General features: G+C 39.5%; 1 protein-coding gene across 3 annotated transcripts in view; it reads left to right on the plus strand.

The window, feature by feature from the left end:
• Positions 1 to 24,208, plus strand: part of LYST (lysosomal trafficking regulator) — a 170,705-nt gene that overhangs the window by 32,116 nt on the left and 114,381 nt on the right. For all 3 annotated transcript variants that reach the window (XM_033099812.1, XM_033099811.1, XM_033099813.1), the window contains exons 2-6: positions 1,632 to 1,721; positions 5,233 to 5,431; positions 17,348 to 17,438; positions 19,174 to 21,247; positions 22,676 to 23,705. In XM_033099812.1, coding sequence (XP_032955703.1) covers positions 5,240 to 5,431; positions 17,348 to 17,438; positions 19,174 to 21,247; positions 22,676 to 23,705 — 3,387 coding nt within the window. In that variant the 5' untranslated portion in view covers positions 1,632 to 1,721; positions 5,233 to 5,239. The remainder of the gene's footprint in view (positions 1 to 1,631; positions 1,722 to 5,232; positions 5,432 to 17,347; positions 17,439 to 19,173; positions 21,248 to 22,675; positions 23,706 to 24,208) is intronic.

Consider the following 24,208-nt stretch of genomic DNA (forward strand, 5'->3'; position numbering starts at 1 on the left):
CGTGGTGCTTGGTGAGCACAGTGGGCGAGTGGGGCTGAAATCTAGCCTGTGCTCTGAAAGCTGTGTTCCTGGGGTGGGGCTGCACCAGTGGGAAGAGCTGATTTTCCTAATTCACACAAAGTCCTGTGTAGTCCAGTGACAGCTCTGTCCCCTTTCCTGCCTACTTTGTCCTCAAGTGCCAAGATCAGTGTGTGGCACAAGATCTGTTTGCAAGATGAAAGGAATTCAAGACAGTTCTCTGGATTTGAGCCTTTTGAAACAATTAAAGATCATTCTGATTTAAAAAACTTGTGAGTAAAAATAAACTTTCATGTTTGCCTTATAACTAGAGTAAAGACATCTTTTTCACGCCTTGGCTTGGTAAAAACTATGGAGAAGAGGGAGACAGTAACGAAAGAGAAACATCTTGTTGCTATCATGGTAGTAGGGATTTCTTCTTTAATGTTCTAGAAATAGCCTGCACTGTATCGTACACAAAAGATTGGTTCATTTAAAAAATTCAATAAGGATATGAAATTTAGTGGTGGTTTATTCATTGCTTGGTTTTAGTATATTCTGAGTTCTCATATATTCTTGAATACCTTTCACTCTTACAGAAAGTAGTAACTCAGCTGTCCATAATATATAGATGCTATTCCACTGCCTCCTAGATTCCAGTGTTCAGAAGACTGATATTGGTCTGATCTCCTTCTTTTATATTTAACTGGTGATTTTCCTGGAGGTTGTTAGTTAGGCCCTGGGAGAGGAGGGGTAGGGAGCTACAATCAAGTTGCCTTGTTCAGATCAAATACGTTCCAAGACTTCCCCTGTCAAGACCCCGTTCTTGAAGCTCCAGGCATTTTTAGTGTGCTCTTGAGATCCCAAAATTCACTGGCTGACATGAATACGGGCCACTGGTTTTTTAAATTATTATTGTTATTACAGTATTATTATTTTACAAAAGTTTATTCTTAAATGCATAACAGAGACAACACTTCATTCTAGCTATAGGTGACAACAGGTGTTACGGCAGGGAATCCAGATGTTAGAACAGGAATGGAATTAAGGGTCACTATTGCCCCAGGCACAAGGCACTTTTTGCCAGATTTCTATTTAAAGATTTTTATTGGGGAAGGGGAACAGGACTTTATTGGGGAACAGTGTGTACTTCTGGGACTTTTCCAAGTCAAATTGTTGTCCTTTCAATCTTAGTTGTGGAGGGCACAGCTTGCTGGCCCATGTGGAAATCGAACCAGTAGCCCTGTTGCCCAGAGCTTGCGCTCTAACCAACTGAGCCATCCGTCCGCCCTCAACCAGATTTCTTAATTCCACCTGTGGCCAGAGGGTACTTCCCCACGGCATTTGCTTTTAGCTCCTTGCGTTTTTTCTGCTCCTCTTTTTGCTTCTGCTTGAATGCCTCACCCTCCTCATCCATCTCCTTGGCCTGCTTCTTGGGCTGCTTCAGGGGCTCTTCTTGCCACCTTTGCAGCCGGACATGGCGCCTGCTGCCCCTTACCCAGACGCTGCCATTGGAGGTGGAGCTCCTAGTCCCACCTCGGAGCCTTACGCCACTGGTTTTTATGTCAGAACTTTGTTAAAGTTATTTATGTTTTACTATTGCCATTGATATGCCTTTTTTTTCTTTTTTGTAGGCGAAGCTTAATTCTAAGAATACTTGTTTCATCTAGTTCATGAGCTCAAATTATAAAGACTCTAAATGTTACAGAATTGTTGAAAGATTGGTAAGTATTTATTGTAATAAATATTAGCAGTCAAAATACTTGGTTTTGTCTAAAGCTCTGAAACTAAGTAGTTATGTGATATTAATTAAACCCCAAAGTAAAAACAAGGGAACTTTCCATCACTGGAGATGGATGCATAAATTGCAGTTTATTCACACAATGGCATATGGCACAATGGAATGGTTTAAAGGAATGAATATAATGTTGAGGGAGAAAAGCAAAGTTATAAGAGGACATATATAGCATACTGTTTATATAAACTTTTAAAATAGGTAAAACAATACTGAATATTTTTATGGCTATAAACATAAGAAAATATAAAATATGTGTGGAAAAGATAAACAGCTAGGGAGGGGAAGAGGTGAGGATGGGGTAGGCTTTCCTGTACAGTGAGGTTAGATTTCTTTACACACACATACACACACACACACACACACACACACACACACACACACACACGTACCCACAAACTGACCTGAACACAGCACAGTGTTATTACTTGCTAGATCTGAGTATTGGCTATAACCTCATGTTATATATGCTTTGTACTTTTCTGGGTATTTGAAATATTTTTTTAAAATCTTTTAAAAATGCCCTGCAATCATCTTTTCAGTTGGCATTCAGAGTGTCTGAAAGGCATTCAGTTAAATGCAACATTCCTGTGAGATGAATAGGAAGAAATGAGTATTTCTTGACGTGCACAGCCCAGGCTCCCCAGCCCCCTACCCATGTTCTGTTAGTGCTGCCCAGTGCAGTTAGATGCTGTGGAAGTGTGCGAACACTGGATCGGAGAACTCACAGGTTTTACTTGTAGATCACAGAGTTTTATGTCTGGACATCCCAAGAAAATCAATAAGAGCACAGTAAGAAGTTTGGATATATAATTACTGTATCAAAATACATCTACTTCCCATGGGCCTCCTAAGGCCACTTATCTATCCTACTTAGACTATGTAATGGAAAGCAAAATCCCATTCAGAATCATGGTGAAAACTGTAAAACACTTTGGAATAAACCTAACAAGAAATGTATAAAACCTATTATATGAAGTAACGCAATTTCTACTTACAAGTAGTATAAGGATGTTCAGTACAGCTTTGTTTATGATAAGAAAAAACTAGGAATAACCTAAATATTCAACCATGACAAATTGGGTACATAGTTATAGTACATCTATATAGTCAAATATGTAATATATACTTGCTGTGGAATGCCGTGCGTTAGAAGAGTAAGAGAGCTCGTGTGAAAAGATTTCTAAAATATCTACATGAATCAAAACAGGTAATAAATCTTTTACATATAAGACCCTATTTATGTAACTGTATGCATTTTTATGCACATTATAAAATCAGGGATGACATCCATTCTGCATATATTATAATGCTTTTCATTGACACGGCATCTTGTGCTTTTAGGAAGTAGGATTGAAATTATTTCCTCATTAATTGTCACATCTAAAAATTCATGTTAATTTCCATTATCTTAACTGCTAGGAGATGGGCCCTAATTATCACCACCGTTTTTTAGTTTTCACATTTTAGTGTTTCTAAAGCTGCATTGTGCCTTGCAATGGATGATGTCTTATAAGCACCCTCAGCAAGCTGCACTTGTGAAGGACTTGTTCTTGCTGCTCATGAGCGAACTTGCTCATAGCTGTTCACATCAGCACTTCAATAGAGTTACATTGTTGGTACTGTATCTGATGAGTTTTAATGTTTCCTGGTTGTTTTCCGAAACTTGCTGCTGATCCTATCTGGTAAGATCAAGAAACCACCACCAGCACCACTTCCAGAATGATGTCAGCATCTTTGGAAGAAAATCCCAAGAACAACAGAGTAGCATTCTTAAGTGTTACATGGTAGATGGTCTTGATGGCCTAAAGGTGATACTGTATGGAAAATAATAAATGATTAGAAAGCATTATGTGATAGTTTAATTGGCAGTGTTTTTTTCTTTTTTTAGTGGTACACTAAATAATTATGTATCTTAAAATCAGTAACACATTAGGAGAAATGTTAATAAAGTTGGATAAATAGGGACTGAATAAATTAGGTTATTTGATTTATTAAACAATTTTACTTTAAGAAAGCTTAAAAGACCCAATATTATATATAATAGAGGTTATTCCTGCATTTTGGGATAATGAGTGAAGTACATTTTATTTTTTAATACTTTTTTGTCTTTTTCTTAATGTCCAATAATATTAAAAATAATTGTATTTGTTGTACTGAAAAGGGGATTATTATTGTAATAATACCCAGAATTCTTATAGGAATCCAGGAATTAAACCATCGGACCCTAGAATGAACAGGAACCAAAGTAGTATTGGGAATTTCTTTGCTTTCCCCCTTTCATGTTTACCTGCTTCTCTTTGCATCATTTTGGTTCATTTTCACCCAATTAGCTTCTTCTCAGTCTCAGCCACCTCATCATGACCACTGCAGACCCATGTGTATGGGACTTGTTAGCACATCAAGTCTGTCCCTCCATTCAAACTCCTATGAGAGAGAAGGAAAACCTGACCGGCCTAATGCCTCTTTGCAAGCTGCACCATACAAGTCACATCTTGCAGCCAGCTTGTTTGTTGGCTGCTCCTGGACCAGGTGTGCTTCAGGTGGTTAGGACCCAGAGACTGGCTGGGCCTCTCGGACGTAAGCGTAAGCGTAAGCGTAGTGTGTGGCCTGCTGCCCTCCCAGCAGACCATGGGGAGGGCTTCCCCCCAGAGTGGGTGAAGGAAGACTACACCATACACATCTTATTACATTTAACCTCTTCAGGTTAAAACGTTTTTAAAGGTTACTGGATATCTGAAAATTACTTGTAGTCCTAAGATGAAACTATTTTGAAATTTTTTGGGTAATTTGTTGTGCATGATTTTTCCTTTCTAAATATTTGTACATTTTTTCTTTATATTTGTGTTTTCCCATCTCTTTTGTCTGCTTTACTTTACTATTTTCCTTACTCTTAAAATGTCACCATTGCCCTTTGTTTCAAATGTGTAGTAGGAAGCGAAATGGCATAACTTCAGCTGCTAGAAGTCTTCAGTTTTTATTCCCCTGGAGGTAAATCCCTCCCCCCCACCTCCATTAACTAAACTCTGGTGTTTGGAAAGGTCAGTGATTATCAGTTCTGTCAAGTGAACAAAGTTTATATTTTTAAAAGTTCCATGTGTCTTTTGAAACATATAAAGCAAGAATATTTTATTTTTGTTCTGCAGTGAGGCTGTTTAAGACGGAAAGTCAGAACCTACCTGATCTGCCACCACTCACTGGTATTCTCATTCTTGGTTACGCTCGGGCGTTTCACACCCAGGACTAATTTCTGCCATGCACAAATATTTAAGGAGCACCCGAATAGGTCAGAACTATGTCTAAAAATGTTATAGGGTGAAGTACCAGTGTCCAGGAATTTAAAATCAGTGTTTAGTTAAAAACAAACAATAAAACCTCATAGTTTTAAATGTAGATTTTTGTTTTTCTAACCTTTTTTTTTGGTACTATTTATTTTATAGCTCGGTCATGAGCATCGACAGTAACTCTCTGGCACGTGAATTTCTGACGGATGTCAACCGGCTTTGCAATGCGGTGGTGCAGAGGGTGGAGGCCAGGGAGGAGGAAGAGGAGGAGACACACATGGCCGCCCTCGGGCAATACCTCGTCCACGGTCGAGGATTTCTGTTACTTACAAAGCTAAATTCTATCATTGATCAGGTAACATTTTCATATCATATAATTTTTTTCATCGGCATATTATAGTTAATTATAGGTACATGAATTTGGGGTTACGTAGTTTCTGAGAGTCTCTTTGAGATAAAGTCCTATCTCTCACATCACTCAAACAAGGTAGCCCCTTTATGACCCTATTGTTTATTTGGATACTTTTCAAAATGTCTAAATATCTTAGAATTATTAATGGCCTTGTAAAATGGTTTCATATATACTATGTTTTTTATCCTAATATCAGTGTGAGATAACTATGATTATTAGTAGAGATATAAGATTACAATTCAGAAACATGAATTTGCACTTTCAATAAACATCGGATATGTTTTTGAAAAGTTTAGTGTAAATTATATTTAGGGAGCTTGCTAATAAATATGAAGTAAAAATAGAGAATCCTTTGTGTGAACTAATAATTAGTGAGTCCTTTAGCTTCTGTCTAGCTTTTGTACATCATTGTGTTTGCTTAAAGTGCGGTACGACCATATAGTATTGTGCTGATTTCTTATTATAGAATTAATAGAATTTTAAAGCAAGCTGGGACTATAGAAATGTTTTCATCCAACATCCATTTGTAGATGAAAACCTGAGATGCAAAAACATTAAGTAACTCAGACAAGGTTAACCTGAAACCCAAATGTAATTTATACCTTTATTTCATTTTAGTGGAACACAAATATTTATTTTATGAAAGAAAAACTTCACCATCTGCTTTCAGGGGGCTAATCAATGTGGTTATATAATATTTCAGTTAACTTGAATGGAAAGATAATAAGGTCTCTCTAGCACCAATATGACGTCCATATTTAAACATTCTAAATGTTACTGGCTTTACATGGACACTTAACCATTGTTATAGTTCTCTACTATGAAAGCATTTTTCTAATAAATACATATGTTGGGTAAATATAGAGACTAAAATATAAAACTATTTTTAGTGTAAGCTGAGAAACCTAACAAATATAAGGAAGCATTTGTTCACTGTGGTGTCCACCTGTCACGGACTATTTCAGAATACTTGCAGGTTTATGTAATTTTACTCTTCTTCATGGATGTGCCCTATTAAATGTGTGACTAAATGTAATTTAAGTTTGGTATATGTACATGTCTTTTCTATAAATAAATGAAAAATCAGAAAAATTTTTTTGTTAGACTATGTGTAGTGATTTATCTTTTGAAATTATGATGATTTAATATGCACATCATGCTCTGTTCATCTTCTTACCCCACATTAGAACAATTCAGTGTTTTCTCTCTTTTAAAGATACTATATAAACAGCATCAGAAATATCAAATACCCAGGAATAAATCTAATAAAATATGTATAGAAACATGTATAGAATTCTGTAAAACATTATTAAGAGTAACTAAAGAAGACCCAAATAAATGCAGAACTACATAATTTTCATGTATTGGAAAAATCACTATTGTAAAGATATCTGTTTTCTCCAAATTGATCTGTAGTTTCCAAAGTAATCCCAATCAAAATCTCAGTGGCTTTTTCTTAGTGATAGCTTTACTGAGATATAATTCACATATAGAGTTCACCCATTTCATGTACAATTCAGTGGTTTTTGGTGTAGTCACAGATACGTGCAACCATCACCACAGTCAATTTTAGAATATTTGCATCACCTCAGATAGAACCCCTATGCTTTATAGCTTCATGCCCCTATTTCTCCCATCCCCCTCAGCCCTAAGCAAACACGAATCTACTTTTTGTCTCCATAGATTTTATGCTTTCTCTTTTAAGTCATGAAACATCTTTTAATATATTATTAAATGATGGAAATCGTTCAAGTCATAATTGAATAATATGTCTTCCTATGGTAATATTTTTTAATCCCCTGTCTTCCCCCAGTCACTTACTGTTTTGGAATATCTATAACAATGACAGTAGTAACAGTAGAAGTAGAGGAGAGTGAAATTAATAGCCTTTTTAAAAATAGCACTTATCAATATTTAACTGTTTAAACCAGGGAATGGAGATTGATCATTTGGATCTTAAAGAGGGAATTTAATTGCACAAGATTTAATTATTTAAGGTGGAATCAAAACACTAGATTCAGAGCCTACATTTCAAGAGGAACTTTAGCTCTTGTATCTGTGCTTCTCATGAGGAGGAGCGCTTATTTGGCACTCTGGGAAAGAAGCAGTTGAAGCCCTCGCCCTTCTTCTGTAGCCCATTTGCTTTAGTAATTGATATTTAATATAAAGAATTAAACAGACTTTATTGACATCTCATTTACATGTGGTAAGTGCACAGATGTTAAGTGTCTATTTGGATGAGTTTTAACAAATATATAGAGGGAACCAAAAACTGTATACACATTTTAAGAAAGGAAAAAACTGCATTAAAATTGTAATAATATATACTGATAACAAAAGATGAATATCAGTCATATGTATACATTTTTTTGGCACCCCCAATATATACCTATGCAACCCCCACCCACATCACTGTCTACGACGTTTCCACCACCTAGAAAGTCTGTCATGCCTATTTTCAGTCAGCCCCTCCTGGGGCCCCCTACAAGATAACCACTGTTCTGATTTCTACTTTCCGAGTGGAGTTCTGCTTGTTCTAGAACTTCACGTAAATGGAATCATTCATATGTGCTTTTGTGCCTCTGAGTCACCCATGTGGCATGAATCAGCAGCTCACTGCTTTTTGTTCTGATGGGCATTTTGTTGTGTGAATACACCACATTTTGTTACATCCACCTGCTGTTTGGGTTGTTTCCATTTGGCTAGGACGAACAAAACTGCTGTGAACATTCTTATAAAAGTCTTTGTGTAAATGTATTTTCATGTCTCCTGGGTAAATAACTAGGCATGCAATTGCTGTGTCAAAGGGTAGGTCTTTATAAGAAACTGCCCAACTGTTTCAAAATGGTTGTAGCACTGTGTGGGAGTCCCGTGCGCTCTAATAGCCTGTCGACATCCTCTCTAATATTGGAGCCTCTCTAATCCTCTAATCGTGACATCCTCTCTAACATTTGGTATTGCCAGGCTTTCTGGTACTAGCCATACTACGTGAATATGAAGTATCTCTCGGTGGTCTTCGTTCTCTGACAACTGGTAATGTTTTCATGTGCTTCTGGTCATTTGCATATCTTTTTTTGTAAATATCTGTTCAAGTGTTGTGCCCATTTTTAAAGTCAGGTTGTTTGTTTATTATCCAGTTGTGGTAGTTCTTTATACATTCTGGATAAAAGTCTTTGTTGGATTGTGAATATGTTCTTTATGGCTTGCCTTTTCATTTCTTAACAATGTCTTTAGAATAGCAGATTTTTTCTGTGGGGAATAGTGCTTTTTGTATCCTAAGAAATCTCTGTCTTACAACCCCAAAGTTGCAAAGATAGTCTCCTATTTTTTCTTAGGACCTTTTTAGTTACTGTTGTTGCTTTTAGGTCTCTGATGCATTTAGGATGAATATTTGTGTGGTGTGAAGTAGGAGTTCATGGTTCCTGTCTGTCCTTTCTTCCTGTATAGTTTACCTGGTTGTTTCAACTTTTCTCCTTAAAAGTCTGTGCTTTGCCCCATCGAATAACCTTGGCACCTTTGTTGAAAATCATTGGCCGTATATTTAGGGTTTATTTCTAGACTCTATTCTGCGCCACTTACCTGTCATTTGTTCTTTGGCTAATCCCATAGTGTCTTGATTACTGTGGCTTTTATAGTAAGTCTAGCAATTAGGTGGCGTAGTTCTTCCACTTGTTCTTCATTTTCAGGAATGTTTGACTATTCTGGGTTCTTTGCATTTCCATGTAAATTTTAGAGTGGACATCAGCCTGTGTCTGTCTTCAGGGAGAAAGCATTCAGTATTTCACCATTAAATGTGATGTCAGCCCTAGGTTTTCCTTGGATGCCTCTTATCAGGATGAGGAAGTTCTCTTCTATTCCCAGTTTGTTGAGAGCATTTATTCTGCATGAATGTTGGATTTTGGCAAATGCCTTTTGTGCATCTATTGAGACTATCATATTATTTTTCATTTTTATTCTGGTAATATGGGTGAATTACGTTGATGCTTTCTAAATGTTGAACCAACTTTGCATTTCTATGATAAACCTATTTGGTCGTGATTTATTACACACAGACATGTTTATTTATTCTCAGGAAAAAATACTCTGCTTAAATTGCAAAAAAACATATTCTTATTAATGGTTAAAAATGGCATAGTTGAAGTTTATATTCAGACCTTTACAAGTTTTTTGAAAGACACTTTGCCCAGCCTAAAAGGTAACAATTATCTTCAGTTTTAATCTTGGCACCGGAATCAACTAGGTGGATGACTGGAGTCGACGACGTAATTGGTCCAGAATTCAGTATCCTTGTCAGTAATAGTAGTACATCTACTTGGATGACTTAAAAGCTTTCTTGCAACATGAAAATTATTTGTTTCCATGTAATATTTGATTATGTTGATTTCTGATTTCTTCTGTACCCTGATTATGAATATACATAGCCTAATTCTGATATCATGAGTAGAAAATTGCAATGATTTATTACTGACAGAATATACCAAAATTGCACTAATGCACACACCATGTATTATAAATACTACTTTAAAAAATTTCAGTATATGTAATTTCCATATGTGTTCACATTCTGTGAATGCTCCATAAAGTTGTTTCTTATTTTGCTGAGTAAATGTGAAGTTTTATTGAAGGAGGATATACATTTATGCATAATATGCAATTTAAAAATTATAATAGATTTCTTTAACGTTTATCTGTTTTCTGTATAAGAGAGTACTTTATTCTTCCTATATTTTTGTAGTATTATCACTTTGATATATAGTACTATATAAATGGCCTATCATAGTAATCTATAAAATAAATATAATAGAAAACTATCAGACCTTTAAAAGTGTGGCTACACAATTCATTCACTGGTTTATTCAGCAGACCGTTACGTACCTACTATGTGCCTGTGCCTCTGCTATGCAGAGATAAAAGAACAGACTTTTTACCAGGAGGTCTTCGCTTTTGAAGGGATAGACGGATTTTAAAAAATGATGACAAAACAGTGTAAAAGTACTTGGGGAGTATAAGTAAAGGAGAGGGACATCAGAAAATGCTTCCAAGAGAAACTGACATCTCTCTAAAGAGGGATTAGCAGCATGCAGAGGAAGGAAACATTAGACCAAAGGGACTGCAAGTGCAAAGACCCGGGGGCTGGAGAAATAACTGCCTCAGGGAGCTACGGGTGGTTTGTAGGGTTACAGGAAAGGCTGCATGTTGGGGGGGGAGTAGGCGAGGAGCTTGGAGGGTAGGGGCCATGTGATGGCAAGCCTGTATACCATATTCAGGAGTCTAAATTTTATTCTCAAGACTTTGGGGGGGATTTTTAAGCAAGAGTATAGGCTGTGAAAATGATTCTTCAGATTTGACAAGTCATTGGTCATATTAACAAGAGTTGTTTCAGTAGGAGAATAATGAAAACTTTTACATTTAGTGAAGGTAATAATAATAAGTGAACTTTAATTTACTACATCTACTTCTACAGAGTCTGTTTACGGACATGCCAATCCTTATCCATGCACGATGGGTCTGGTGGGGAGGCGAGACTGGGGGATGCTGACACTCCTCCTTTGTGGAGTAGTGAGCACGACTGCAGTGGGAATCTTAGCCACAAGCCAGTGGTGCTCTCCAGGGATAACCCATTAAGTTCTCGTCCTTTACACCCAGGGTGGTAGGTAGGCTCAGTGAGCCTCTCAGTTGAGTGCCATGTAACAAACCACATTCTAAGAACTTAGTGACATAAAACAACGATGATTTATTTGCTCATGATTCTGAGTTGGCAGTTCAGGCAGGCTCGGCTGGGATAGCTGCCTCTGCTCCTTGTGGCATCAGCTGGGTTTGGATCTGAATTTGCAGTCAGCTGGCAGAAGACTGAGGGCTGTTGGATGGGGCTGCTGGCCAGGCTGCCACAGTTCTCATCCACACGGTCTCTCATTTTTCGGAAGGCTAGACTCAGCTTCTTCACGTGGCAGTGGAAGCATCATAAGAAGGTGAGCTGCAGAAAGTCTCATAGCATCACATCTGCCGCATTCTATTGGTCAAAGCAAGTCACGAGGCAGCACAGGTTTCAGGGATGGGAACATAGACTTCATCACCTGGTGGGAGGAAGTAATGTGTGGTCACGTTCTATCTACCATAACCTCCCCTCAGGCCACAATTATTAACATGCCTCGCACACTGCCCCCCAGGACTCCCAAGGTACCGTCCCATCATGGTGGCGGGCCTGAAGTCCCTGACCTCATGGTACACATAGGTTCTGGGTCAGATGAGGCTTCCAGGTGCAAAACTGGGGTTGCAGCTCTTCTGGATTGAGAGACGCGTGAACTAAAAAAAAAAAAACAAGTTATCTGCACCCCCCCCCAATACTCTACATACAATGGTGAGATGGTGACAAGTTAGCCACAATAGATACTTGTGTTCAACAAGGAGGCACATAGCAGTCGCTGAGCCACTGACATCCCGGCAGCCACGTGTTGTCACACCGTCTGTGCGGAGGGTGGGGACTGTGTTTTCTTCTGTGACAGTAGTTCCCTCATCCACGGTTTTCCAGGACTCTTGGCTCCACCCTCTGAACTGTCTTCTCTTTTCCTTGATAGCCCATAAGGCGCAGCTCTGCTCCCTGCCTGTAGAAAAGTGGGGAACCCAGAGGTCTCTTTTCATTTTGAACTGTGTCTGTCCCTTTTAGTCCGAGCTCTTCGTATTTTTTAATAATACGACTTTCTTTAAAAATGTTACGGATTTCCTTTAATCTTAATGGAGTTCACTCCATGCCCCAAACCACACTGATAATCGTTTTTGAGACTTTGGGAGCGTAAGGATTGTGTGGCACGGTGCCCTCGGGATTCTCCGCAGTCCTTTTGTCGAGCTGACAGGGCCTACTAGGTACCACCTAAGTCTTTATAGAGTCTTCATAAAGAGTCTTACAGCCAGTTAATAACCGTTTGTTGTTGTTGGGAGGGGAGGAGGCAAACTGTGGCCTGCAGGCTAACTCCTGCTGCCAGTAATCTGTGTTTGGACAGCCCACAAGCTAAGAACAGTTTTTTGTTTTTAAAGGGTTGATACAAGACACAGAAGAATATGGGACAGAGAACATATGATTCACAAAACCTAAAGTATTTACTATTTGGCCCTTTACAATAAAAGTTTGCAACCTGTGGTCCTAATACAAGAAAAACTATTAGCATAATGTTCGACATCCGTGGGAAAACCAGGACATATAACTATCCTGAGACCTCAGAATCATTTGACGAAATTCATCTATTCCTCACAAAAACTCTAAAGATAAATTAAGAATAGAGGGTTGCATACACAAAGAGTACAAAAACCAATAATATTTTTAATAAGAGCCTCTGCAATAGAACCAATACAACTATTACTATTTCTGTTTGATATCATGTTTTAAAAACACGCAGTAATAAAGTGGCATATGAATAGTGGCAGCTAAATGTGAGAATGGTGGAGAACTAAAAATACCGTTTTTAAAGTGATGTGTACAGGAAAGCCCAGAAAACTCTTCAGCAAAGTTATAGAACATAAGACAAGCTTATACTGTGTCTTTTAGCTATTACTAGATAGCTAGAAAATGAAAGAAAAAAAAGGTTCTATTTACAATACTAACGAAGAAAAGTTCACATGTGTGTGTAAACACATATATTAGAAATAATTATAAAAGTCTGATAAAAATAAAGGACAACGCATACACATATATTTCTGCTTATATCTGGAACATTACATTTAATTAGCATGTCAAAATGCTGATTTAAAGTAATACTATTAATACCAACTAAAATAACTTCAGCAGTCTTCCGTCACATTCTGGGTACAGCCCAAGTTTCTTAGCATGTCATCCTGAGGTTCCAGAGCCCCACTGCTCGGTACCCACCTGCCTTTGCAGCTGTAGATCTCAGTCTGGTTTGGAGTCTCAGCCTTCCCCCCTGCCGACTCACTTGCCCCTTCTCTCACATCTGGATGGCTAACAGGCAATTCATATAAAATCCAGCCCGCACAATAGAGTTGTGAAGGGACAGTTGCCTAGCGCCTGGTCAGTATGTAAAATATGTTTCTTGAATTGAACTGAAAATGGCCAGCTGCATGAGACTGCTTTTACTGTTCATTATTGCTGTCGCAAATTAAAAAGGGTATGACAGTCGTTTTCCCTGCAGAAGGGAGACATGAAATTTAAGTATTAAATCAGGAGTAATGTGATTTCTATAGATTGGACAGTTTAGGAATAGGGAATGCATCTGTTGATGGCATCTGTTGCCTAAAATGGCATATTGAAAACTTTCCACCCGGATGGCATGAGGTAACACCCATTCCTCGTTTGCCAGGGTGCCCACGAATAAGAGGGGAAAAAAATTATGGCTTGCAAAAGGATGCAATTACGTATGTGGTGTTTTTAGGACTGGAAAGGATAAATAAATCTGGGAATGTATAATACCTTAGAAAATAGTAGTTCCGGAAGATTAGAGAGAGCTGCCCCCATTGATGAATCGTGTTAGAAATGATTGTGATTGGCTGTGACGTAAGAATTGTACCCCACTGTTGTATCAGGCAGCAAGGAGGTGAGGGGTGTCCTTCTCAGCATGGCAGTTCCAGCAGAGGTGGCAAAAAACAAGCACCTGCACTTGCTTTAGTCGCATTCTTTGGAAAGGCCCGTGGTTTCCAGCTAGTCCACTTGGTGAAAGGGAGGCAGCAGGCACGAAGTCCTGAGCAGTAAAGAGTCCTCCTGGGCTACTGCGGGAAGAAAAGCTTCCCAGAGTAGGCGTGGCTGGGGCTGGGCCTGAAGGCAGCAAGCCAGGCCTTGGCTAAGTGGGAAGGAGCAAGGGAAGTCCAGACCACGTGTCACGTAGCGGCCAGGAGGCAGGCGTGCCTGTGCACGGAGCAGGGATGACTTGCCAGTGTACTGTTGGGGACCAAGGACTAAAGTCCAAGGACAGCCTGTCTGGAGCGCTCTTCACATGCCCTTGAGGTTTCTGCCAGCTCCATGAGAATGTTTGTTAGGAGTTCATCTGCTCGAGATGAAGACTCATTACGAGGACTCTCCAGGACGGGCATGCCCATAATTGGTTTACATTTTGTTTTTAAAGACCATCTGCATTTTGCTGGCATCTTAAAAAAAGTAGAGGTACATACTGAGCCTGAGCTCTGCATGGAAACGTCATCCGGACATCTTCAGTCTTGCTGATTTTGAAGTAAAGCACATGGAAATGGGGCCCTCTGATACAATCTTTCCTTTGCATCCAGAATTTAAAGTCATTCATGCAGATAACGTTGATTAACATCCAGCTAGGTACTAGGCATTGGGTGGCAGAGAGGGGTGATGGCTAAGGACCAGGGACTGCACTCTGGAGTTCATGTCCTGAGGGAGGACGAGGAAGTGTTTTGAAAAGTTTCCCATCATATTTGGAGGCCATCCTGCGCCCTCCAGCCTCATCTGCCAGCTCTCCCCTTGCTGGGTTCCAGCCACGCTGAGAAAGCCAGCCCCATTCCCAGCTCTTTCTACACTCCCTAGGGGCCCTTTTCCTCCACATAAATATGGATTCCTTCTTCTCGTCAATTGAGTATCTGCTCTACTGGCCCATTCTGAATGGTTTGCCTAAATGTTCCCCTCTTTGTCCCTCTGTCATCCCTCCCATCTTTAATTTTCTTCATAGCACAGCATTCTATCTGAAATTTCTAATTTGTACCCATTATTTTCTGTCTCCCCTGCTAGAGTGTCAGCTTTGTGAGGATGTGAATATCGCCTTCCGTGTTCACCTTGTTCATCCAAAGTGTCTGGCACATAGTAGGGGCTCAATAAATATGTATTGAAAGAATAAACGAGGGAAATTGGCACTGGAACATCAATAGTTCAGCAAGTTGGTTGCTGTGCTGGAAGTGTATCAGGAACGTGGAACCAAACTCGACCGAGGCTGGGTTAGAAGGAACTGAGACCGAGGAATGAGTCTGTGTTTGGCAGATGTGGGGTGGTGGTGGGAGAATGGCAAGAGCAGCGTGCGTGAGGAAGACATAGTGGGGAGCACAGAGACACGTGGTATTCAGAAGATCCTGAATAGCTGGACATGTCAGAGGGGGGAAGCTGAGACTGGACGGGTCAATGGGAATCATGTCATGAGGGGTCTTTGCAGCCTGAAAAGCAGGTAGATGTTACGTTTGAAGAAATTTGTGCCTTTTCCTAACCAGGACACTAGAAGGAAGAGTCTGAGTGCTATGCCTCTCTGCTTTCTCATTCCCTTCAGTGCTTCAGCCAATTGTAACCGGACTTGTACTCAATTATACGCCATCAAACCTGTGTTTGTGAAGGTCACCAGTGACCTCTGTTATAAAGGCTTTCTCCATCATCTTGCACAGCTAAAGAACAACAGCTCTTGACCTGGTGGACGCTTTTCTTTCCTGAATTGCTCTCTCCCTTGATTTCTCCGTTCCACTTCCCAGCCTCCTTTGCAGGTTTCTCTTCAGCACTGCCACCTGTTAACTCCCTAATGTCGTTCTCCAGAGCTCCATTCTCGTCACTCTTCTCTCGTCATTCTGTGTACTCTCCTAGAAAGTCTCACATATGTCCTTGACTTCTGCCCCAGTGACTCCCAACTCTTTTTATTTACGGTGTGTCTTTTTCTTAAGCTCCAGATCTATACGTCCAACTGTTTATTAAAAAGCTCTCTCCATTTGGATCCCACAGACATCTCAAACTCAATATGTCTAAAGAGTGAATCCATCACTTCCCCCCAACCTAATACAACTCCTAAATTTCCTGTCTTGGTGAGTACATTTTCAGTCACTTAGTGGCCTAAATCAGAAACCCTTGAGTTCTTTTAGATGGTTTTCCTCTCTTGTAGATAATCAACTGCAAGTCATTTCATTTCTCCCTTACAGTTTCTCAAATATGTTTCCTCCTTTTCAATATTACTGTCAGGGTACTTCAGATCCTCATCTCTCATCTGCATTATTGTTTACTTGCCTGAAACACTGATCACCAGTCTCCCTACCCCATTCTGTCATCTGTATAGTGGCGAGAGTGGTCTTTCTAACGAGCAGATCTGATTGTATCACTCTAACCCCCTCCCCACTGATTGATATGGGAAATTTAAACTTGACTTGCCTTTAATTTTTTGACTACCCATGTCCCAAGTGTCCCAACTCCAGCTCTCTAGCTCCATTCCCACTTCCGCGCTTCTAACTGGTATGATTGCACCTTTCTGTGCATTCCTAAGCTGAACACCTGTGCCACACTTGGGTACCTACTCATACGACATACCTTCTGTTCTTTAACTGTCTGTGTGTATGTATCTTATGGGCCAAATCAGGGGACCTTCTCCAGGGCTTGGACCATCTCCTCCAGGAAGGGTAAGACAAGTGCTGTGCACATCGTGTGCCATCAATGAATATTGGATTACCTTCACTAATAAGTCTTTCTCTCTTTCTATATATTTTGTATTAATAATGTCAATTTCTTTTTTTTAAATCGTGTTCTCTGAATTTTACATTTAACTGCATGAAGACTTCATCTTTTTCTAGTAACTTTATGTTATTGGTTTGCTAACTAATAAGGCTTAACTTTTCACTTTCACCCTGCAAATTTGTCTTTTCATCGGTGAGGAATTCTTGCAAAGTGCATGGTGGTGTAAGAGCTATCTTTGGAAACATCAGCAAGAATGTGCTAAATACTGTCAGATACTCTCACATTCTTCTGTCATGGAAAGGGTTTATAAATCGGAAAGCATCACAGCTTTAGATTTAAGATAGGTTCTTTGATCCTTAGCTTCTCAAATGCAACCGTTCAAGAAAAAGGATATTTTGGGTGAAATTTAAGACACAGTGTTAGGAATTACTGTCTCACAACCTCAGAAATGAAGGATTCTTCTTTTATTTCTCATACAGGCATTGACATGTAGAGAAGAACTCCTTACTCTTCTTCTGTCACTCCTGCCACTGGTATGGAGGATACCTGTTCAAGAAGAAAGGGCAACAGGTATGTTTCTTTTCTTTATCATATCCTTTGTGTCATCAAAATGCCCCTGGGGAACACCGTTCTATTGAAAAGTTACTTCTGCCTTGTTGGCTGATAACAGTTCAAATTCAGAACAGTATGTATTAGTATGATACTCAATATGAAAAATTCTTTGGGCAAAACACATTTGTATTTCTTCTAATACTACAAAAACCATGGTGCTTCCTAGGGGATTATGCGAATGTAATGATAATTAGAAAGTAGACAAAGAAGCAGAACACTTAGCAAAAGGAGTACATCTAGGCATGCAACGTAGCACCTGAGAAATGGATAGCGAAAAATTTGAAGAAAGACGTTAAAATTCCTTTGCTATTTTAAAGACTGCTTTCCATAATATTACCATACTCTATCGATGACTTTTGCTCTTTAGTTTGCTAATGTTGCTTTCAAAGGATAAATTTGAATATTTTGTTTTAAAGCTGGGTAGAATTACTCCATGCAAGGTTAATACGTATTTTTAATTTACGATTTTGAAAAATTATTATCTATAAATCATATATATACATATATATGTGTATATATAAATCACATTAAGTATGTGAAATTTAACTTAAATGTTTCAATGGAAGGATTGACAGTTTTCCCCCTTGACCGTTTCTGAGATGTGTGGATTGTGAGATGTCTAAGGATCTCTCAGGTTAAAAAAAAAAATCCTTCTGTGCTGTATTTTAATGCCATATGTGCATTTTTAATACATTTCTGATATGGAGCTCTCTTGTTAGGGAGTTGTCTAATGTCTTTAATGTTGTTATCCTGCTTATTAGTTGATTCACTAGCTTTCTGACCTTATTTTCTTCTAAATTTGTAGAATTCACAAGTTGTTAACCACTTCAGACATCCGATTATTGTTCTTTGGGGGACGTTGTCTTCTTTGCCTGCATCTTTTGCAAAGGTGCAATTTGTCAGCCCCTTTTAACTTCCCCCTCCCTCTCTTCATTAAGGCACAGATCTTTTGTTTACAGATTTGTATTTATTCATTCTAAATTGCAATTGTATTTTCATGTAGATTTTATTACTAATTTTTGCAAAGCGAAAGACCAATTTCATTATCTCCTTTAGTAAGGCGAATCATGCATCTCCCCCAGAAATCGGTATTGAGTGCTGACCTCGTGCCACACCTCGGTTCTAGGCCTTGAGGATGAAACGGTGGTGCCCGTAATTGTGCCTCGTTCAGTGCATGGCACACTCAGTAAATATTTTGAAGGAAGATCTCTTTTAACTTTAGTGTTAGAGATATTTGGTATCTATTGTATGATTTTGAAATAACTGGAAAATTTTAAAGTTCTTAAGTTATATCAGGGCTATCACCTAAACACTATTTTTGAGAATATAATATACCCCATATCTTATTGATGGCACTATTGGAGGAGATTTGTAAAGTGGCATGAACAGTAGTGCTGAACACCAGATAGTCTAAAGAGTCTCTTATGTTGACGTTAGAATGCAATGTATGGTTTTAAATTGGGTTTATTTTCCTAATTCTGTTTTCTTTTGTTTGTTCCAAATCAATTTGTATCCTTTGAACTAATACCCCTGGTTAAGTGTGGGGGTAAGTGACCTGGAGACACAACGTAGTTAAAGAAAATCAGCCACAGTAAAAATAAACTGAGGTTAAACTCCTAAAGTGGATGCTAAATACAAATTGAGTTTAAAAACATACTAAGGCGTTCTCAATTTTCCTTTTTTGTTTCCTTAGATTTTAATCTACCATTCTCAGCTGATATAATCCTGACCAAAGAAAAGAACTCAAGTTCACAAAGATCTACTCAGGAAAAATTATATTTAGAAGGAAGTGCCCCATCTGGTCAGGTTTCTGCAAAAGTAAACGTTTTTCGAAAAAGCAGACGACAACGTAAAAGCACCCATCGCTATTCCATAAGAGATGCAAGAAAGACGCAGCTCTCCACCTCAGATTCAGAAGCCAATTCAGATGACAAAAGTATAGCAGTGAGTAAGCATAGGCGGCCCCATCAGCTGCAGCATTTGGTGACACAGTCTCCTAAAGAAGAGCTCACACTTAAACCTGACCGCTTGTCAACCAAAGAACAGACTCCTGACACCATGGCTTTGGAAACTTTCCAAGAGATTATGCCAACACAGGAGGCAAACACCGACATTTTAAGTGAGCCTGCTGCCTTGTCTATTATCAGTCACATGCACAATTCTCCATTTGACTTGTGTCATGTTTTATTATCTTTATTAGAGAAAGTTTGTAAGTTCGACATTACCTTGAATCATAATTCTGCTCTAGCCGCCAGTGTAGTGCCCACACTGACTGAGTTCCTCGCGGGCTTTGGGGACTGCTGTCACCTCAGCGACAGTCTGGAGAGTCCACTAGTTTCTGCAGGTTGGACTGAAGAACCGGTGGCCTTGATTCAGCGAATGCTTTTTCGAACAGTGTTGCATCTTATGTCAGTAGATATTAGTACTGCAGAGATGATACCAGAAAGTCTTAGAAAAAATTTAACTGAATTGCTTAGAGCAGCTTTAAAAATTAGAACTTGCCTAGAAAAGCAGCCTGACCCTTTTGCACCAAGACAAAAGAAAACACTACAGGAGTTTCAGGAAGGTTTTGTGTTTTCAAAGTATCGTCATAGAGCCCTTCTTTTACCTGAGCTTCTGGAAGGAGTGCTACAGATCCTCATCTGTTGTCTTCAGAGTGCAGCTTCAAATCCCTTCTTCTTCAGTCAAGCCATGGATTTGGTACAAGAATTCATTCAGCATAATGGATTTAATTTATTTGAAACGGCAGTTCTTCAAATGGAATGGCTGATTGTAAGAGATGGCGTTCCTACCGAAGCCTCAGAACATTTGAAAGCCCTAATAAATAGTGTGATGAAAATAATGAGCGCTGTCAAAAAAGTGAAATCAGAGCAACTTCATCATTCAATGTGTACAAGAAAGAGGCACCGACGGTGTGAATACTCCCACTTTATGCATCACCACAGAGATCTCTCAGGTCTCCTGGTTTCGGCTTTTAAAAACCAGGTTTCCAAAAACCCCTTCGAAGAGACTGCGGATGGCGAGGTTTACTACCCTGAGCGGTGCTGTTGTCTTGCCGTTTGTGCTCACCAGTGCCTGCGCCTCTTGCAGCAGGCCTCCCTGAGCAGCACGTGTGTGCAGATTCTGTCAGGAGTCCATAACGTCGGAATATGCTGTTGTATGGACCCCAAATCCGTCATCATCCCTTTGCTCCACGCTTTTCAGTTGCCAGCACTGAAAAATTTTCAGCAGCATATATTGAATATCCTTAACAAACTTATTTTGGATCAGTTAGGAGGAGCCGAGATATCACACAAAATTAAAAAAGCAGCTTGCAATGTTTGTACTGTTGACTCTGATCAGCTAGCCAAATTAGAAGAAACACTACAGGGGGCTTCGTGCGAGGCGGAGCCTCCCTCAGGGTTACCCAGTCCTTCCTGCAGATTTCAAGGGATCCTGCCCAGCAGTGGGTCTGAAGACTTGCTGTGGAGATGGGATGCCTTAGAGGCTTATCAGAATTTTGTTTTTGAAGGAGACAGATTACATAGTGTACAGATTGCAAATCACATCTGTAGTTTAATCCAGAAAGGCAATGTAGTTGTTCAGTGGAAATTGTACAATTACATATTTAACCCTGTGCTCCAAAGAGGAGTTGAGCTGGCCCACCACTGTCAGCACCTCAGCATTACGACGGCTCAGAGTCACGTGTGTGGCCCTCACAGCCAGTGTCTGCCTCAGGAAGTGCTTCAGATTTATTTAAAAATGCTGTCTACCCTCCTTAAATCAAGGTCTGTATGTGTACACGTGTGTGGATATATATCTTTTAATGTAGGCTTTTGAATATCTTTACCCTTTATTCTTTCATAGGATTTAATTTTAGTTTAACAACAACAAAAAGTTCCCATCCCATGTCAGATACTGTTTTTTACATTTATTTATTTATCTATTATTTATTTATTTATTCTTCCTGGGGGTTATAGGGGAAAGGACAGAGCCATTGATTTTCATTTTTCAGTGGAAAAAAAGTAAAGTTTTAAAAACATATTTCTGAGAGAAAATGGACACAACACATATCCAATAGCAGGGGCAAGGTTAAATTAATTATTTTATATTCACCCGATGAAATATTATTAGCCATTAAAAATAATGGTTACAAAGATCCTGTTGGAACATGAGAAAATACTTAAAATATTTTATCAATAAGATATATAAAAATAGAAATATCGCCCACTTATTTACCACTATGCAAAATATGCACATACATGAAATGATAATTATCTGGAATTAAGGGGATTATTATTTTTTCAATACCATATTTACATTTATTACCTAAGCAATATAGGTAGGAAAATTAGAAAACACAGAAAATCAAAAAGAAGAAAATTTAAATTACGTAGAAGTCCGCCAATGAGGTTTCCAGAATTTGTGATGGTCAAGTCTGGTACTTGAAAAATAATTTTGTAAATAAAGCTTGCTTCTGACAGGTAGCCTGGCCTTTCAAATTAATGCACACACCATCTTAAAAACTGAGGATGCAATATAACCTATGTAGCATCATTACCTTTACAATCATTTTTACAAATTCCTGACGTTCTGACATTGTTTTACTAGAACTGACTTTGATTTGAAAGTTTGTGAGTCATTGGCAGTTTGTGGACAACCTGAGTCTTTGCTGAGTTGATTTATATTGAAGTTATTGCCAGGATTCCAGTGATCCAGATCCCTGAGTCTCTCGCCTCAGGCAGAGCTGAGCACCGTCAGATCTGTAGTTGGGCTCTTCCTCTGTCTGAGGTGCAGATTCAAAATGAACCAGAAGTCCTGAGTGAACCGCAGGCAGACAAAGGAAAAGACGCACAAATGCCTGCCTGCTTTCAGATTGTCCGTCTTAAGTGTGGTGGTTGTGGGATTTAGAATTTATATACAGTTTGCTATTGGGAGAAAAATATCCTTTCCTGAATTGCTTGGGACGCATGTAATTCCTTCTTTCTAAATGCTGGAGTTGTATGTGCAGTGTTTGAAGAAGCGCATGAAAGTAACTAGAAAGTGACCTGAGATCCTGGTCACATCTGAGAACTTCAGCCAAATAACTGATAAAGTAGGCAGTGTTTAGTATATACCACATGTAGCAGTGACATATTTAAATAGTATATATACCTATTTATAAATGACATTTCTATGTGTAAAACCTCTTATATGTTTCTTTTTTCCTCTCACAGGATAATAAGAGATTTGTTTTTAAGTTGTAATGGAGTAAGTCAATTAATTGAATTAAATTACTTAGATGGTGTTCGGAGTCATTCCCTAAAAGCATTTGAAACTCTGATAATCAGCCTCGGGGAACAACAGAAAGATTCTTCAATTCCAGGTCCTGATGGGCTAGACCTTGAACAGAAGGAGTCGTCACCTTTAAGGGCAGGGACTTCTCTTCATAACCAGCAAGCTTACTCAGATTCTCCTCCGAGTCTTAGCAAGTTTTATGCCAGCCTCAAAGAAGCTTATCCGAAGAAACGGAAGCTGGTTAACCAGGATGTTCACATCAACACGATAAACGTCTTCCTGTGTGTGGCGTTCTTGTGTGTTAGTAAAGAAGCCGAAGCTGATGGAGAGCCCGCCAACGATTCAGAAGACACCTCTGGCTACGACAGCACAGCGAGCGAGCCGCTGCACCACGTCCTGCCGTGTCTGTCTCTCGAGAGCCTCGTCTTGCCTTCTCCGGAACAGATGCACCAAGCCGCCGACATTTGGTCCGTGTGTCACTGGATCTACATGTTGAGTCCAGTTTTCCAGAAACAGTTTTATAGGCTTGGTGGTTTCCGAGTGTGCTATAAATTAATATTTATGATCATACAGCAATTACTCAGAAGTCATGAACAGGAGCAAGGAAAAAAAGAAGGAGATATAAATGTGAGTGAAAGCCAAGATTTAATCAGAACGCCTCAATCTGAGCTCAGTATGAAGGAAGATGTATTATCTTTGACTGTGAAATGTCCCCTCACCCCATCAGACCTGGGTAATCTAAAAGAGAGTGCTGACAGTTTAGGCAAACTGGAGTCACAGCATATTTCTTCCATAAATGTGGAACACATTTCAGCCACTGAAGCTGCTCCTGAGGCAGCAAAGGGCCTTCCAAGTCGAGAAAGTGAGACCTCACTTCAGAGCATACGGCTTTTGGAAGCCCTTCTGGCCATTTGTCTGCATGGCAGCAGAGCCAGTCAGCAAAAGATGGAATTAGAGTTACCTGATCAGGTAATAACTTGCCCTTTGTCCAGCTATCGTGTAATATGTGTTTTTAAAAGTTCTAATGTAATACCATTGTCGCTTTGTTTTTCCAAAGATTCTAAGTTTTGCAAAGCTCCCGTGTGCTTAGTACTGTACTGGGTACCATGGAGGACACAGGGACACATGACCCAGTTCTTGCCCGCCAGAAGCTTTCAGTTTAGTGTGAAATGCAAAATCCACATGTGACAAAGTTACCAGCCCCGACAGGCATTAGCTACGCAGTAAATGTCAGCTGAGTAATAATGGACGTTGTGTTTCAGAGTTCAAGCTTTACAAGCTGGGTGTGATGCCTTCGGTGCCCGGCCCAGATCCCCTTTGTCGAGCTGATGCAGCCATCTGTCATCGGCTACTGAGGGCTGACATCTGGACCACCTCCCAAGGATTGCCCTTGGCCAGTGAAAGATGCCCCATCTAAGATGCCCGGGAAGGGAGCTCACCAGTGACTGACGGACATGGCTTTGGGGTGGGGA

Source organism: Rhinolophus ferrumequinum, chromosome 27 (genome assembly GCF_004115265.2).
Source record: "Rhinolophus ferrumequinum isolate MPI-CBG mRhiFer1 chromosome 27, mRhiFer1_v1.p, whole genome shotgun sequence".
Classification (NCBI taxonomy): Eukaryota; Metazoa; Chordata; class Mammalia; order Chiroptera; family Rhinolophidae; genus Rhinolophus; species Rhinolophus ferrumequinum.